Source organism: Xenopus laevis, chromosome 4S (genome assembly GCF_017654675.1).
Source record: "Xenopus laevis strain J_2021 chromosome 4S, Xenopus_laevis_v10.1, whole genome shotgun sequence".
Lineage (NCBI taxonomy): Eukaryota > Metazoa > Chordata > Amphibia > Anura > Pipidae > Xenopus > Xenopus laevis.
This window is the reverse complement of record NC_054378.1, coordinates 112,066,135-112,084,407: the sequence shown is the minus strand read 5'-3', so window position 1 is coordinate 112,084,407 and position 18,273 is coordinate 112,066,135. Positions and strand designations below refer to the sequence as shown.

General features: G+C 41.4%; 1 protein-coding gene across 1 annotated transcript; it reads right to left on the bottom strand.

The window, feature by feature from the left end:
* Positions 1–114: 114 nt before the first annotated feature.
* zxdc.S (ZXD family zinc finger C S homeolog) lies at positions 115–16,798 on the bottom strand. The gene is made up of 10 exons (XM_018261386.2): positions 15,770–16,798; positions 13,327–13,479; positions 11,821–11,899; positions 8,455–8,585; positions 7,337–7,507; positions 5,083–5,771; positions 4,889–4,970; positions 3,845–4,005; positions 2,376–2,477; positions 115–1,136 (listed from the first exon to the last, which is right to left on the bottom strand). The coding sequence occupies exons 1-10, from the start codon at positions 16,707–16,709 to the stop codon at positions 1,050–1,052; spliced, it is 2,595 nt and encodes an 864-aa protein (XP_018116875.1). The 5' UTR covers positions 16,710–16,798; the 3' UTR covers positions 115–1,049.
* Between the last annotated feature and the right edge of the window lie 1,475 nt (positions 16,799–18,273).

The following is an 18,273-nucleotide window of genomic DNA, read 5'->3' as shown; positions in this document are numbered from 1 at the left end:
TTTCCTTTGCCACTATACAGTTCGCGAGGCTGCAGATAAATTCGATTAAGGGGACAGAACATTTACAAGGCTCAGTCAATAGGGCCAGAAAAAGCAGCAAACGATCCTGTGATGTAACAGGGAAAATATGTATATATTTATAATACAGTCATTTACATTTGTACAGAAAAAGAAAAAAACAAACCAATACAGCACAAGAACTGGAGTTAAGAGAAAAGGCGCCCTGACAATAAACACAGGCTTAGGCCCAAATCTGAGGAGAAAATGATGTAGTTATGGATGTCAATTGTGGCCCTCCCACAACCCACAACAGCTGGATGGGCTTCCCTGATCTATATACTAAACTGTTTAAAATGAATCCACTATATATGTCCTATGTACTGTGCAACATCCTTTTAATCATAAGAGCCACTCTGATGCTGGAGACCCCGACTAATGCCCTCTTTACTGTACCCCTTAAAGCACACAGCCTCCAGCCACATTCACTCCAATAAATATTAGCAATTATTATTTACAAAATACCATTTTGTTTTGTAATGGAATGAGCGGTGCCGGCAGCTTGTACTTGCATGAGACTTAACACTGGGAGTCTATGTAGAGGAGGTAGATAATGCAGTCTCTCCAAAAGAGATTTCATATTAATACCTGCAGAGCATCCTGAAATCTTTCATTTAAACCATGATTTTTCTTAAAGGAATTGGAGGGCATTGGAGAACCAGGATATTTAAAAAAAAAAAAAAAAAAAAAAAAAAAAAAAAAGTTTGCCCAGCAGATGTTCAGCTTTAAGATCCATTATATTCCATATTCCAAGTCATTTTGGATGGATGATAATGGGAGAGGAGGGAGGGGGAAGCAGCTCCCGGAATTTTTCCACAGAAAGACATGTCCCATTATTATGAAAACCATCTGGGTAAAAGCATAAAATATAGTGCAATTAGAAAATGCCTCCTACAATCCAGAAAGCTGTTCATCACAGACTTATTGGTCCAGCTTGAGAACTATGCTGCATCATCCCATTCATTGTCCCCAATATCAAATATAAATGCCCCTTATTCCAGGTCTTGCAAATTTATTGTACTTCCTGTAAACTGAGAATTATCCGAAGAGACGTCCTCCTCTGTTGAGGTGTGAGGCTCCTGAAATCAAGGGAAGATTTCAATTTGAGTTTTTTTTATTGTCAGAACTATCAAATTAGATTCGAGATTTTTAAGAAAATTCGATTTTCGAGATTTATCATACTCTGGCATTTTAAAGTGGACCCGTCACCCAGACACAAAAATCTGTATAATAAAAGTCCTTTTCAAATCCAATTTCTATTTTTTATTAAAGCATTCATAGCTGTTGTAAGCTTATTTAAAAATCTCAGCTGTCAATCAAATATTGTCTGCCCCTCCTCTATGCCTTAGGCAGACAATTTCTTTCACTTTCCATTCAGCACTTCCTAAATGTCACTGCTCTCCCCACATTCCCCATTTCTCTTCACCATTTAATTGTGTAGCCAGGGCATGGGGATGGACATCAGGTCCCCCCAGGGGCGATTCTGCCTATAATGCCGCCTGAGGCGGCCTTCTTTCGCCGCCCCCACCCCTCCCCACGGCACTAACCTTTATAGCGCCGGAGAGGGCAGAGGCGGTCCGCGACGCTTAGTGCAGAGAGCGCAATAGCGCTCTCTGCACTAGAAGAGCCGAATTTCCGGTTTGAAAACCGGAAATTCGGCTCTTAGTTACCAGGAGCGGCATTTTTGCCGCCCCTGGCAACCAGGGGGGCGCTGCCGCCTGAGGCGAGTGTCTCAACTCGCCTCATTGGTGGAGCGCCTCTGGGTCCCCCATTCTGGTGCACAAACAAGATTCTGAGATGATACAAGGCTTGTCTTAATAACAGTGTCCACAAAATGGCTCCTGCCTGCTTGCTGTAATTAAGAATTTCCAGACTGAAGGAAACAAGATTCAAATAATTTATATAGTGTAATTAAAGTTCATTTTGCTTGACTAATGTGATAAAATAGGGTTTTTAATAATTTTTTTGGGTGACGGGTCCCCTCAAATTCGACTATTCGCCACCTAAAACCTGCTGAATTGCTGTTTTAGTCAATAGGAGACGTCCAGGAATCAATTTGGAGTTGTTTGCACCCTTCCTGACATTCCTGAGAATCAGGTTTTTTTAAATTCAAATCGAATTTGATTCGATTTTTCGGTCGATTCTATTCATTCGACTTTTAAAAATTCAATTTTATTAACAAATTTCGATTGGTCGAATTTCGAGTTGATGGAAGTTGATTATTAAAAAAAACAAAAAAAAAACACACAAAGTTGAAATTTGACCCTTGATAAATGTGCCTCTAGGTAGGAGCAGCCCTGGGTGCTAAATATGCATACCTGCAGTATATGCACTGGAAGATCAACAGTGAGCTGGGCATGGGATGCCGGAGACTGAGCATTCAGCTGAAAAGGCAGGTCACCATCTCCTGGAGAATCATCCTGATGGCAACAAAGCAGCAGTACAATAATATGACAAAGAAACAAAAAGTGTGCCGGTTGCGTGGTTTCTGCTGGTTTATGGAATAGGCTCTACAGGAGCATATAATGTAATTCTAACAAAGGCAACTGCAAATTAAACAATTAATATATAAGTCGACAATAAAGGGGAACTATTGTGAAAATTAATATACTGTAAGACTCATCATACTGAAATAAGAAACTTTCTAAATACATTCAATTAAATATTCTGTAATGTTTATGAAATAATCAAGTTTACATCTACTATCCCTCTCTCAGCATCTGTTTCTCCTCATTCTGCCTTCATGCAGGAGTTGGGTGTCAGATATTCATTGACAGTTAGATCTAATATCTTATAGGTGGGCTTCCTTTCCTAGAAGATGTATTAGAGCTCACTCTATTAAAATCCCCAGACATCATGTCTCTCTACATGCAGGATTTATGCAAGAGGCGTTATTGTTAGATTTTGTTGGTACTGGAATCAGTTATTTGAGTGAGCTCCAATTAATCTGCTAGGAAAGGGATATATTGGAACATACATTTGACACCCAACTGCTGCATTTAAAGGGATTGTTCACTTTTCAAACACTTTTTTCAATTCAGTTGGTTTTAGATTGTTCCCCAGAAAAAAAGACTTTTTTCAATTACTTTGCATTATTTATTTTTTTACTGTTTTTTCCAAAATCTAATTTTAAAGATGAATGTTCCTGTCTCTGGTGTTTGAGTCTGGCAGCTCAGTTATTCAGGTGCAGACTCTAAACTGTTACAATTTTGCAACATTTAGTTGATACATTTCTCAGCAGTATCTCTGGAGTATTAGCAACTATTGTATCAATTCTAACAGCTGCCTGTAATGAAACCCAGAGAGTCTGCTCAGCAGGAACAAAGATAAGAAATGTATCAACTAAATATATCCATTTAGAACAGTTTACAGGGTCGGCGACCCCCCCTCCCAGAGCTGCTTGAGAAGGTGAAAAATGGTCACACATAGAAAATAGAAAGTCATTGGAAAAAGTTTTTATTTCTGCTGATCTATCCGACTAGTTGTTTGAAGGTTAACCACCCCTTTAAGAGAATGAATAAAAACAGATGCTGAGAGAGGAAAAGTGAATATAAATTATTTCAGCAATGGTACAGACTTTTTAATGTATTGTATTTAGAAAGTTTCTTATTTCAGTATGATAAAGCTTATATTAAATTTTAATTTTCGCAATATTTCCCCTTTAAATACCTCGTTTTGGTTCGTTTCAGTTCACAAAAACAGTGACACCTCTGCAGGTAATAAAGTCTAAGGGACCAAACTACAGCAAAGACCAAAGCTTTGTAAATGTCAGTTACTGCTGTCTCACCTGTAGAAGTTGAATCTGCACATACTGGGCGCCAGTAGCAGGGTCTCGTAGAGTCAGTCCTCCATTAGGCAGAACCGCATTGCTTCCAAACCTGCTGCCACTGGAGGATACAGCTGGGCTCGGCTTTGCACTTTTACTCTTCCTCTGTGTAGGCGAAGTACCTTAATTGAACAAAGTCAAATGAAACCAGAGCTGTGGAGTTAGAAGCAATTTGGGGTTTCTGGACTGGGACTCGGCAAAAATGTATAAACTGCCACTCCGACTCCTAATAACTTAAAAAAAGTTCTTACAATAGCACCCTCATCAATTTTACACTTATTTTTAATGTTTACTTATCCTTTAAATACAAGCACAGAAAATAAAATCAGATTTAAGAGTTTCTATGAAGGAGAATCTGGCAGAAGCAATTGAACTTAACAGATAAGCCTTGTCCAATACAATGGTGTTTTATATGTTATGTGCTATGTAACCTGTGCCTCTTCTCTTCTTTTTTTTCAAGCTTGAATGGTTGTCCCTATATAAACTATTAGTAGTTTGGTATTTGGCCTTTTTCAGCATGATTCGGATTCAGTAAATCCTTCGACCCGGCGAAACGAATCCGAATTTGCATATGCAAATTAAGGGCAGGGAGGGAAATCCCGTGACTTTTTATCACAAAACAAGGAAGTAAAAAATGTTTACCCCTTCCCACCCTAAGTTGCATAGGCAGAATTAGGATTCAGAATTGGTATTTGGCCGAATCTTTCGCGAAGGATTCGCCCGAATCCAAAATAGTGGATTTGGTGCATCTCTATAAAGTACAGTAGCCTTTCTGAAGCAAACACACCAGCTTTAACAATGCAGAGCAACAGTACAATATATTTTCATTACTTTGATACACATTCAGTTTTTGGTGTTACTGTTCCTTTAAAAACAGAGGAATTGTGGAGACTCCACAGCCCTGAATGAAACGTGCAGCAGTCAAAGATGACTCCGATGGTTCTAATTCTTCACCCCGGCCAAGGTTTTGCATTTACTGCATCAATAAAGGAAGGCATTTCCTACCTGCACTGGTAGAACCTCCTTTCTTTTTGCTCTTGGCTAGTTGAATGGCTCTGTAATCTGTTCTCGCTGAACCGCTGCTCTCCTGTAAATGAAAACATTAAGTTTCCAATATTAATCCTCATAAAGAACAATGCTCTTTTTAGCGACTGAACGATAATTCTTTTAAACATCAAGTATATGATCCAGCGGCTTACCAGAGAAGTGCTCCCAGCTACCAAACTGTAATCCATTTCCTTCTGAGCACTATAGGTACCAGTGGGGTTGGGAAATACAAACTGCGTTACAACTTTACTTCCTTCCTGTTCGCCCACAACCTCAGAGTGCGGAATCAAATCCCTCTCTGTTTTGACCTGGGTCAGCAATTCTGGCATGGAACTGCTAGCTCCAAGGCTCACTGAGGGTGTTAAAGTGGAAGAGTCAATGGTCAGGCTATTACTGGATGTTAGACCTTGAATATCCTGGCTAGAACCTCTCATGGATAAAGATGCCAGAGAACCCAAAGCCTCTGCATTCACTGTCTGCGCATCATCCAACTGTAAGGTGCCTTGATGAAGGATTGAAGCAGCAGCTCCTAGCAGTAGGGAACTTTCCAAGCTTTGATGTGCTTCATTGTTAGACACCAGCACCAATGGATCCACGGGGTGCACCAAAGAACTGCTGTTGGCAGAAAGGTTCCCTCCCAGTGTGGAACCCACAGATGAAACATCAATAGTTAGTATTCCAGAGTTGACAAGAGTCAGATCAGCCGAAATCCCTGGGCCATTAGAAGAAACGTTGGTGAATAGAGATGAGAGGTCCAAGTTACTGAGGTCATTCTGGCCTAAGCTTGTAAGTTCATTGCTTGGGGTGAGCGAGCTACTTGCTTCCAGCTGGGTCAGAAGATCTATAAAAGAAATAAAAAGTACTGAGTATAAACTGCATGGCAAGTTAAAGGGATATGATCATGGAAATTTTTTTTAAATCAAAACTCATCAAATAGTGCTACTCCAGCAGACTTCTGCACTGAAATCTGTTTCTCAAAAGAGCAAACAGATTTTTTTATATTTAATTTTGAAATCTGACATGGGGCTAGACATATTGTCAGTTTCCCAGCTGCCCCCAGTCATGTGACTGGTGCTCTGATAAACTTCAGTCCAGCCGTACTGCTAGTTGGAATGATATTAACACCCTCCCTTCCCCCCCAGCAGCCTAAAAATAGAACAATTGGAAGGTGACCAGATAGCAGCTCCCTAAAGCTGGCCACACGCGGGCAGATAAAAGCTGCAGACAGACCGTGTCGGCAGCTTACATTGGCCCGTGTGTGGGGCCATCCAACGGTATTCCCCCATCGATATCTGGCTGAAAGTTGGGCAGATGTCAATCAGGCAGGGTTAAAAATCCCGTTGGATCGCGGCCGCAACTGTTCGTTGATGCGGTCTCACGATCCGACCGCCCGTATTGCCTGAAGTATGATCTGATCATCCCGATATCACCCACCTCATTGTGGGCATTTCGCAGAGAGATCAGCTTGTTTGAAGACATCGTCAAACGAGCGGATCTCTACATGTATGGCCACCTTCACACACTATAACAGCTATCTGGTAGATCTAAGAACAGCACTCAATAGTAAAATCAAGGTCCCAGTGAGACACATCAGTTACATTGAGTAGGAGAAACAACAGTCTGCCAGAAAGCAGTTCCATCCTAAAGTGCTGGCTCTTTCTGAAAGCACATGACCAGGCAAAATGACCTGAGATGCACCTACACACCAATATTAAAACTAAAAAAAATACACTACGGTTCGGGAATTAAATTTTATATTATAGAGTGAATTATTTGCAGTATAAACAGTGTTATTTAAAAATAAAAACTACATCATAAAAATCATGACAGAATCCCTTTAAGATTGTGTTACCATACCCCCTGCCACCATCAAGCCAGAAAGAAGCTATTCCTATTAGGGATGCACCGGATCCACTATTTTGGATTTGGCCAAACCCCCTATTTTGGATTTGGACAAACCCCCTATTTTGGATTCGGTCGAACCCCCCGAATCCTTTGTGAAAGATTCGGCCGAATACCGAACCGAATCCAACCCCTAATTTGCATATGCAAATTAGGGGTGGGAAGGGAAAAATAATTTGACTTCCTTGTTTTGTGATGAAAAGTCATGCAATTTCCCTCCCCACCCCTAATTTGCATATGCAAATTAGGATTTGGATTCAGTCCGGCCGGGCAGAAAGATTCGGCTGAATCCGAATCCTGCTGAAAAAGGCCGAATCCTGGATTCGGTGCATCCCTAATTCCTATGCAATCTACATGTTCATATGTTTTAGTGGCTATATGTTTTATATAGGGTGCATACTGAGATGAGTCAGTTTGGCCACCTCTAAGAAAAGTATAACAGAAGCAAGCTGAACAAAAATGCAAAAATTCAACACTGAATTGATGTAAACACTTTACATTCACCTCGACTGAAGTTGTGCTGCTTGACCATGTGTGATTTCAGGTTCTGCTTGGATGTGAACATCTTGTTGCAGCTGGAAACAAGGCATCGAGTTTTTGACGTGTCGATATCCTGGAGGTGCTTTTTGGAATGGATGTACAAACTGCTACGAGCAGAGAACTTTGCTCCGCAGCCTGAGACATGAGTAAAGAAAAGAAAATTTCAGTTTAACAAATAGATTTCTAGTGATTAGTCTTTAGGTTCTGGCATGAAAAGAGAAAACAACAGTTGGTTAAAGTAACACTGGAGATCAAACACTCCAACTGACCCAACAACAATCTGGGCAAAATCAGGGCCAACAGATGGAACAAAATGGGGTGTTGAAAAACCACACCAACATTTAATTGTGGATTTTCTACCTTGCCAACAAATATTGATCACAGTGTTAACCCCTGTTTCACAACTTTAAAGGGACACTGTCATCGTAAAACATGTTTTTTTTATAAAACACATCAGTTAATAGTGCTGCTCCAGCAGAATTATGCACTGAAACCCATTTTTCAAAATAGCAAACTGATTTTTTTATATTTAATTTTAAATTCTGACATGGGGTCTGACATGGGGCTAGACATGTTTTCAGTTTCCCAGGTGCCCCCAGCCATGTGACTTGTGCTCTGATAAACTGCAGTCACTCTTTACTGCTGTACTGCAAGTTGGAGTGATATCACCCCCTCCCTTTCGCCCCCAACAATAGAACAATGGGAAGGTAACCAGATAACTCAATACCCAATAGTAAAGTCTATGTCCCACTGCGACTCCTTCAGTTACATTGCGTTTGAGAAACAAAAGCCTGCGTTAAAGCAGTTCCATCCTAAAGTGCTGGCTCTTTCTGAAAGCACATGACCAGGCAAAATGACCTGAGATGGCGCCTACACACCAATATTACAACTAAAAAAAAAAAATATACATGTTGGTTCAGGAACAAAATGTTATATGGTAAATTTAATTATTTGCAGTATAAAAAATGTAATTTAGAAAAAAACTACACCATAAAAATCATGACAGAATCCCTTTAACAAAGTAAAATCCAAATTAAAAACATATTTTTAGGGTGAAGATAAATGAAAGCGCAACGGATTACCATCAACGGGACACTCGAATGGCTTTGTTCCCAGGTGTGTAATGCTGTGGCCTTTCAAATGCTCTGCTCTTGTGAAGGATTTCCCACAGCCTTCCACAGGACAAGGGTATCTCCGGTCATCTTCATGTTTCCTGGCAGAGACAGAGGTTTTTGAATAATGTGCAGCTAAATAATACCTCATATAAAATGGTCACACACGGTTTCTTAAAGGTTTAAAAACGTATCTCCGTTAAAATGTAAAAACGGATCTCAGTAATAAGATTGGGGGAAGGTAGCAATTTTATTACAGTAAGGAGGTGACCACAACCCTTCAAATGAGAAGTAAATGTTAAAACTAAGTAAGCTTTATCAGAATGGTCTACATAAATACACCAGTAAGTAATGCTGCTCTGTCCTCTGTCAAAATAAACACTGCATTTCTTTCCTTCTATTGTGTTTACATGGGCTTCTGTATCAGACTTCCTATTTTCAGCTTAAACCTCCAGGGCTTGGGCTTGAGCATGCTCAGTTTGCTCCTCTCTCCCTTCTGTAATCTGAGCCCAGAGCTATGAGTGAGAAAGGAGAGATTCAGGCAGGAAGTGATGTCACACCAAGCTAATATGGCAGCTGCTATCCTAAACAAAGAGAGCTTCTGGAGCTGTTAACTCAGGTATGGTAAAGCATTCTGCAGAATGAATATAGTGTTATAGCTTGCACTGTTGAGGCTAGTCGATTAGCAATAAACTGCTGCTTTAGTTTTCCTTCTCCTTTAACCCTCTATTTCCACGGAAGTATTTTGGACCATTATGGAAAAAATATAAACAGTCTAAATTCCCACTCCATTAACCTTTTAAAGTGGCAACATAATTTGACATTTTGGTTACACGAAACGCCAGATGTTTTTTTTTTAAAACATTTTGTGCTCTATCACTTTTCTGAGAGGAAACCTTTACTTTACCTAGTTCCGGAGAACCTGAGCTTTCTAAATCTACCTGAGATTTCATGTATTTCCACCTCTGCAAAAAAAAAATGTATAGCGCTAAATACCAAAGAAAAAATCCTATTTTTCATAATACAGGTATAGGATCCCTTATCCGGAAACCCGATATCCAGAAAGCTCCGAATTACGGAATTGCTGTCTCCCATAGACTCCATTTTATCCAAATAATCCAAATTTTTAAAAATGATTTCCTTTTTCTCTGTAATAATAAAACAGTAGCTTGTACTTGATCCCAACTAACATATAATTAATCCTTATAGGAAGCAAAACCAACATATTGGGTTTATTTAATGTTTAAATGAATTTCTAGTAGAAGACCCAAATTACGGAAAGATCCATTATCCGGAAAACCCCAGGTCCTGAGCATTCTGGATAACGGTGAGCATTCTGGATAACAGGTCCCATACCTGTATATGAATTTATACAAAAAAAATAATTCATATTCAAATACAACTGATTTGGAAAGCTTCATGTCTCTTGAACGTGCCAATACCAGATATGTATAGTTTTAGGGAGCTTTAGGACTTCTATACAGCAAAAACTACCGGCAGTCTATTACCGAATTTTGAAAGCACTAAGGCAGAAAACAGAATACTTTAGATTCCAAGGCCAAAAAATTCTGAAACAGCAGGGTTTACCCCAGAAAACCATATATTTTTTGAAAAGTACATTCTGTTTAATCCAAAATGGGTAACTATGTCTCTCTACTCCTAACTACTAAACATCAAAGCTTGTCTGAACGTAGCAGTGTTTATAAACATTTATCAAAATTCTGAAAAATCACTTCAAAGGTTTTATTTGCTGCTCCGCATATCCCACACTGTATTAGGTACCATGAAAAAGTACACTAAATATGATTGCCAGGGGTCCACTGAACAGTTTGATGCCCATTGTGATTAGGTTTACCAAAGTATCTGGCATTTAGAGGTCACAAATGAAGTTAGTGCATCCAAATTGTCCAGGACTTTACGTCAGCTACTGAAAAATCAACACATCGACTGCATTTTTTGTGGGGGTAAAAACACCGAAATATATGTTTACCCCCCAAAACCATATAGTTTTGATAAATACACATTCTACCAAATCTAAAATGGGTACCCATGCCTTTCTGCTCTAAACTACTGAGTTGCAAGGCTTTCCCAAAATTGGTGGTTTTGGTGAAATACCTGAAAATTGCCTCAAAGCTTCAACTTTCCAGCATTGTATCGTCTATGTATCATTACCAGCATAAAGCATCCTAAATATGAACGCTGGGTGTCTTTTAACAGCTTGATGCCCAATATGCATAGATTTACCAAACTATGTGGCATACAGAGACCCCAAAAGTTCACATTCCGATGGGTAAATATGTCTTTCTACTGCAAACTGCAAAGCTACGCTAAACTTAATGCTTTTTATGAAATCTGAAAATCAGCACAAAGCTTGCATTTTACTCCATTATATACCCCACATTTCGTAATGTACCAGCAAAAGGCATCCGAAATATGAACGCCAGGGGGCTACTAAACAGTTTGATGCCCAATATGCATAGACTTACCAAACAATGTGGCATACAGAGACCCCCAAATCCAAATAGTGCATATGAATTCTCACGTATGACACTCTGGCTACTACAATATAAGCAACCGGTATGTGTATTATGTGCCATGAGACCCCCTAACAGGATGGAGACCCTAGAAAACCATATATTTTACGAAAGTACACAATCTGACGAATCTAAAACGGTTAAATACGGTAGGTCTTTATACTGCAAACTACCAAACTGCAAAGTTATGTCAAACAATGCTTTTTATGAAATTTCTGAAAGTCATCACAAAGCTTGCATTTTACCCCATTATAAACCCCACATTTCATAATGTACTGAGCAGCTTGATGCTGGATATGCATACATAAAACAAACTATGTTGTGCACAGAGAACCCCAAATGGATATATAGCAGACAAAATTTCCATGGGCAAAATGAAATAAAGAACACAGTGAAATCCAATAAAATCACTAAAATCCAATAAAACCACTACTAAATCGCCTACTGTAATCTGCGGTCAGACTCACAGTTTGAATATTTTAGCATAGCCAAAAAGGTTTTACGGACAGATATGCAGACATGATAAAAAGAAACTAGAATCCTTAGAGACCAGAGTCCGTGTTAATACTTTACTTTGCATTAAAAAATAAAAGACACCTTAAACCAGCCATTATTACCCAAAAAGAGAGGTTTGTCATTATGTTACAATCCCAGTAATGTTAATAGGAAGCAATCTGTTGGGTAGCAGGCATTTGACAGGGATTTTGCTTTATCAAAAGGCCAGTGTGTGCCAATGCAGTGAAGACTGTTATGGTTACTGAAACAATGCTCCAGGCTTAAATATTATATAGAAGATAAATACCTTTTGTGTCTTAACAACTTTGACATGCACGTGAACGTCCAACCACAGCCTTCAAAGTCACAAATAAAAGGCCGTTCACCTATGAAATAAGGTAAGGAATTCAACATCTGTGCAATCCATCAGTGCAACAATTTATGAACAGAGTTAAGTAATACAGGAATAGTTGCATAGCAGCAATATATATATATATATATATATATATATATATATATATATATATATATATATATATATATATATATAACCTGAATCAGACGCTTCCAGTCTTCCATGAACGTGGGTGCTGGGTCAAAGTATTTATGTAGAGTTCAAGAGGACCCGCACACCTTGGTTAGCGAACCAAAAATTTCTTTATTTTTCAAACTTGTGCATCCAACGTTTCGACCCACATTAGGGCCTTTATCAAGCTTGATAAAGGCCCTAATGTGGGTCGAAACGTTGGATGCACAAGTTTGAAAAATAAAGAAATTTTTGGTTCACTAACCAAGGTGTGCGGGTCCTCTTGAACTCATATATATATATATATATATATATATATATATATATATATATATATATATATATATATATATATATATATATATATATATATATATATATATATATATATATATATAATATATATATATATATATATATATATAAGGGATGCACCGAATCCACTATTTGTTTTTTTGTATACCGCTATTGAGTAGCACCTAGGTCATTTTCTATCTAATGCTGTGCTGAACGCTCATGGACTAAATATATATATATTAGGGATGCACCGAATCCACTATTTGGGATTCAGCCGAATCCCCAAATCCCAGGTGAAAGATTTTGGCGAATACTGAACCTAATCCTAATTTGCATATGCAAATTAGGGTCATGAAAGGAAAAAGTGGAAAAAAAAATCTTGTGACAAAAAGTCACCTGATTTCCCTACCCACCCCTAATTTACATATGCAAATTAGGACACCCCCCCCCACCCCCAAATGTTACCACTTCACAATCCCTTTTAGGGGCAGATTTATCAAGGGTCGTATTGATAATTCAAAATGCAAATTTTCGAGTTTTTTTTTTTTAAAGTTAACCGTCAAATTCGACTAGGGAATTATTCAAATTCGTTTCGAATTTTTTTCGAATTAGATTTTCAAGATTTGTCATACTCTGAGAAAAAAATCAAATCGAGTTTTCTGGTCGATTCCTACTCAGCCGAGTTTAACGAATTCGATTCTTTTTTTTTTTTTTATAAATTTCAATTGATCGGATTTCTAGTTCACGGGAGTTTATGCAAGTTTCTAAAAACTCACATGAATTAGAAATTCAACATTTGATAAATCTGCCCCTTAGAGTTGACTGAGGAAGTTTTAGACAAAAAGGACCAATTAAACCTTCCTTGTTTGCAGGCCAGGCCAAGTCACAAAGAGTTCATGCAGCAAAATGCAGAAGCCATATAATTATTCTCATACCATCATAACAGTTCAGGCCAGCGTTCCCCAACCAGAGGTATAGTCAGACACTGACCTGTATGACTGCGCAAGTGGATTTTCAGCCGACACGCTTTATCATATTGCTTGTTGCATCCTGGGAAAGAGCAGATGAACTGTTCTTGTTCCCGACCATGAGCTCTATGGTGCGAGAATAAGGCCGTGACTGTAATGAACGTCTTGTCGCAGCCTGAAAGTAACAAAAAGAATCTCTTAATTTTATATTGACCTACAAATTAAACATATAGTAACAAGAAAATCTGGAGAGTCTTTGAAAGTTCTCATCGCACCAGTGCGATAATAAAACTACATACTTTCAAAGACTCTCCAGATTTTCTTGTTACTATATGATACCGTGGTGGATATGGCTACTCCATGTGTCTGTTGAAGAGTCTGACGAATGAAGTCAATTGGTGGACTACTGAGGAATAATTTCCAGTTTTCATACTACAAATTAAACAGTAGCCTGCAAAAAAGAATCACCACTGCTGGTGCAAATAATTTAAAAAACTATATAAAAAAAAAAAATACGGACGACAAATTGAAAATTTGGTTAGAATTGGTCATTCTATAATATACTAAAATATAACTTAAAGGTAAACCACCCCTTTCAAAGAGGGTCAAATGTCATTCACGGTACCCTGAGCAGTGATCCCCAACCAGTGGCCAGTAACATGTTTCTCCCCAACCCTTTGGCGGTTGCTCCCAGTAGCCTCAAAGCAGCTGCTTATTTTTGATACTACCCTAGACAGTCCCCATATACTACCCTAGACAGTCTCCCATCCCTGCTTCTTACCGGCATAGTGCATTACTCAGTGTCCCTGGACAGCATGCTCACTTATTTATGCAGAGCAGAGCAGCGGAGCTCATGGACAATGTCTTCAAGGTCATCTTATGTAAGGGAACATACTATATGCCTCACGTGCAGCAAAGTTCTGTGATTTGCCAAAGGAAAGGAAGAGGATCTGAAGACCGAAGATGCCGCCATGAGGTCCGCTGCGCTACTCTGCATAAATAAGTGACACTTTCTGCAATAATGCACTATGCAGGTAGAAAGCAGGAATGGGGGACTTATCTAGGGTAGCAGATGGGGGACTTATCTAGGGTAGCAGATGGGGGACTTATCTAGGGTAGCAGATGGGGGACTTATCTAGGGTAGCAGATGGGGGACTTATCTAGGGTAGCAGATGGGGGACTAGCTAGGGTAGCAGATGGGGGACTAGCTAGGGTAGCAGATGGGGGGGAATATCTAGGGTAGTAGATGGGGGGGGACTATCTAGGGTAGTATAAGGGGGACTATTTAGGGTAGTATATGGGGGACTATCTAGGGTAGTAGATGGGGGACTATCTAGGGTAGTAGATGGGGGACTATCTAAGGTAGTAGTTGGGCTTTTTCTTATTGGGGTGTTAGTTCTCCTTTAAGACTATGGACACAGGCTGAAGGCTCTGACTTTTGTCAGCCTGTGTATATTTGCAAGCTGAGAGAAGCAGATCTGCTTCGTGCTCCATTGATTTGAATGGGTGCGCACACACACACAGCAGAGTGAAGTTGAGTTCAGCTTTTGTGTGTACACAGTGTACACTGGATGATCAGATTCAAATCAATGGAGCAGATCCGCTTCTCTCAGCCTAAAGACCCCCATACACGGGTTGATAAAAGCTGCCGACAAACTAAGTTGGCAGGTTATTGGCCCGTGTGTAGAGCCCTCCCTTTGGATAGCGGCCCTGCGATCAGACCACCCATTTGGCCCAGTTCTGATGTGATCATCGGGCCCACAACCGGATCAGCCCACTTCAATGTGGGCGTATCGGGGAGAGATCCGCTCGTTAGGCGACATCGCCAAACGAGCGGATCTCTATGTCTATGCCCACCTTTAGCCTGCAAAAATACGCAGCCTGAGAGCAGCTGGAGCCTTCAGCCTGTGTGCCCAGCAGGTGGGTTCTGCTACACTGTTTTAAAAGTCAGAACCACCAGATGAAACAATAGTTTTTACAGCATCCATATTTACAAGTAACATTGGATCTGTGCAATGACTATATATACATTTTGTATATATATTGGGAAGCAGCTTAGAATGACATTTTTATTTTAGGTAGGGATGCACCAAATCAAGGATTTGGTTCGGGATTCGGCCTTTTTCAGCAGGATTTCGATTCAGCCGAATCCTTCTGCCAAGCCAAAACGAACCCAAATCCTAATTTGCATATACAAATTAGGGGCGGTGAGGGAAATCGCATGACTTTTTGTCACAAAACAAGTAAAAAATGTTTTCCCCTTCACACCCCTAAATTGCATATGCACGTTCGGTTCAGGATTCGGCTGAATCTTTCATTAAGGATTCAGGGGTTTGGCCGAATCCAAAAAAGTGGATTTGGTGCATCCCTAATTTTAGGTTTACATTTCCCAGCTGCTTTCTATTCCACAACAGACAGCGATGTGCGACAATCCTATCGGATTGAATTTTAGCAAAGCAACACACCAGGGAATTCGCACTTGTAGGGTCTCTCGGGCTCAAAGTGGATCCTCCGGTGGGCGCTGAGTTTGGTGGCGGTGGGGAAGGACTCCCCGCAGGTGTCGCAGCGAAACAGATTCTCCTGCTCGTGGGCCTTCAGGTGGGCCTTGAGGTTGTAGACGGTGGTGAAGCTCTTGGCGCAGCCGGGCGCGTCGCAGGAGAAGGGTCGCTGTTTGTCGTGGGACTGCAGGTGGCGCTTGAGTTTGTACAGGGTGGTGAAGGACCAGCAGCAGTTGGATACGGTGCATTTAAATGGTCGCTGGGCTTCAGTGTGGCTCAGTAAATGGACCTTCAGCTGCTGCTTGCGATCAAAGGCCTTGGCACAGCCGGGCTCTGGGCAGCGGAACGCCAGCACGACCCCCTTCCTGGCAAGGTCCAAGGCCTCCCCCAAGTTCACCTGCAGTTCCCCAATCTCCCCAACCAGGAAGCAGGCGACTTGCTCATCCTCACTGTCCCTCAGAACCAGATCCACATCCTCCAGGTCCTCGGGAAAGCGCTGCGCGGCCCCGCTGTTACTGCTGCTGCCAGTGTCCAGCTCCGAGGCCCAGGCCGCCTGCGCTTGGATATCACTAGCCCGGGGCTCCGCAGGCTCCACGCTCTCCGCGCCTCTCCCTCCCAGGGTGAGCACTCCATTCTCCAGCCGCACAGTCACGTACTCGGGCAGGCCCAGCTGTGAGGAGGAAGTACAGGGCCGCACCACATCCCCACTGACTGCCGGGGCCGCCGCTTCCTCGCTGAGGTTAAGCACCATGTAAACTGGCTGCGCATCTTCCGCTTCATTAATAAGTCCTGGCTGCTTCTCTTCCTCTTCGGAGCTGTCATCCAGCACCTCCTTACTTTCCTCTTGTGCAGGAAACCTTGGGCCGCCATCTTGCTGTCGCTGATCCGCCGGCCCCTGGATTTCCATCTTGGAATCCCTGTAGCACGTAGACCGTGCGGAAGAACATCCACAAAAGAACAAGCGTTCTCCCTTCTCGGCCGAAGAGCATCACAACGCGTATCCATCCGCCGCCTATTTAGTTACCTGGCAACGCTTATGCAGTTCTGTATGTTTATGACAGTTCCGGATGTTCATGTCCCTCTGCTGAGGAGGATATGTAGTTCTAGTACTAAGGAAGTCACAATCTTCTAGTAGTGACTGACTGGATCATGACATGGTCTTATGAGTACAGTTTAATCACGAGTGAGGGATTTCTCTTGTCAATAGAGAAGTTTAAAGGGGTGGTTCAACTTTAATATGCTCAGTGGTGGAACTAGATGTTACTGGGGCCCCCAGCAGATTTATTTTAGGGCCCCCAAAATATACAGAGGTTGTCCTGCTTTACCTATATATATATATATTGAAATAAGTAGGGCCTCATGGGCCCCTAAACCTCCTAGGCCCCCCCCCCAGTGTCGGAAAACCTGGTGGGCCCCCGCCGACCCTAGGGTTGCCACCTGACCGGTATTTTACCGGCCGGGCCGGTAAAAATGATGGTTGATCCCAATGTTATTAATAGGGAAAAATGGTAAATTTATAGGATGGCGGTATTTTTTTACAGAAAAGGTGGCAATTCTAGCCAACCCCCTCCCCTGATCTGCCGGCGTTCTCGTTAGGGTTGCCACTTGGCTGGTATTTTACCGGTAAAAATGATGGTTGATCCCAATGTTATTAATAGGGAAAAAAGATACATTTATAGGAAGGCCGGTATTTTTTTCCAGAAAAGGTGGCAACCCTAGTTCTCGTATGCACGCAGGGGGGCCCTGGAGGCAGGGTTTTTTGACTCTACTTCCTTCCTGCCGCGACCGGTGTAAAACGCAGTGCATGCCTGTGCAGAAGCACACATGCTCATCGGAGCTGCAGTGCGTCGGGGGGGGCGGTGCGAGCTCTGCAGCAATGGGGCCGAGGGTCCGAAAGGACACTAGCCCCGGTGGGCCCCGGGCCTCCCAGTCCGACCCTGGGCCCCCTGCAGCCGTAGGGTCTGCTTCCTCTGTAGTTACACCTCTGAGTCATTTTTTAAATATTTATTTTTGTAGTTATTTGCCTTTTTATCTGACTCCTGCCAGCTTTCAAATGGGGGCAGGGTATCACTAACCCCCATTTAAAAAACAAATGCTTTGTAAAGCCACACATTTATTGTCACTGTAATTTGTTTTTACTTATCTTTCGGGCCCTCTTCTCTTCATATTCCAGTCTCTTATTGAAATCAGTGCCTGGTTGCTAGGGTAATTTGGACCATAGCAATCAGATTGCTAAAATTGCAAACTGGAGAGCTGCTGAATAAAAAGCTTAATCATACCTCCCAACTGTCCTGTTTTGAGAGTGACAGTCCCGCTTTTGACAGCTCAACCTGCAGTCCCGGAATGTTAGGGAAATGTCCAAACTTTCTCTTTGATCTCCTGCACTGAACTGCCAGAAACAGATACAACGTTTCTAACTTAATTGGCTTTTGGCAGAGAGCCCAGAATAGCTACTTAGATAGTTTTGTAGA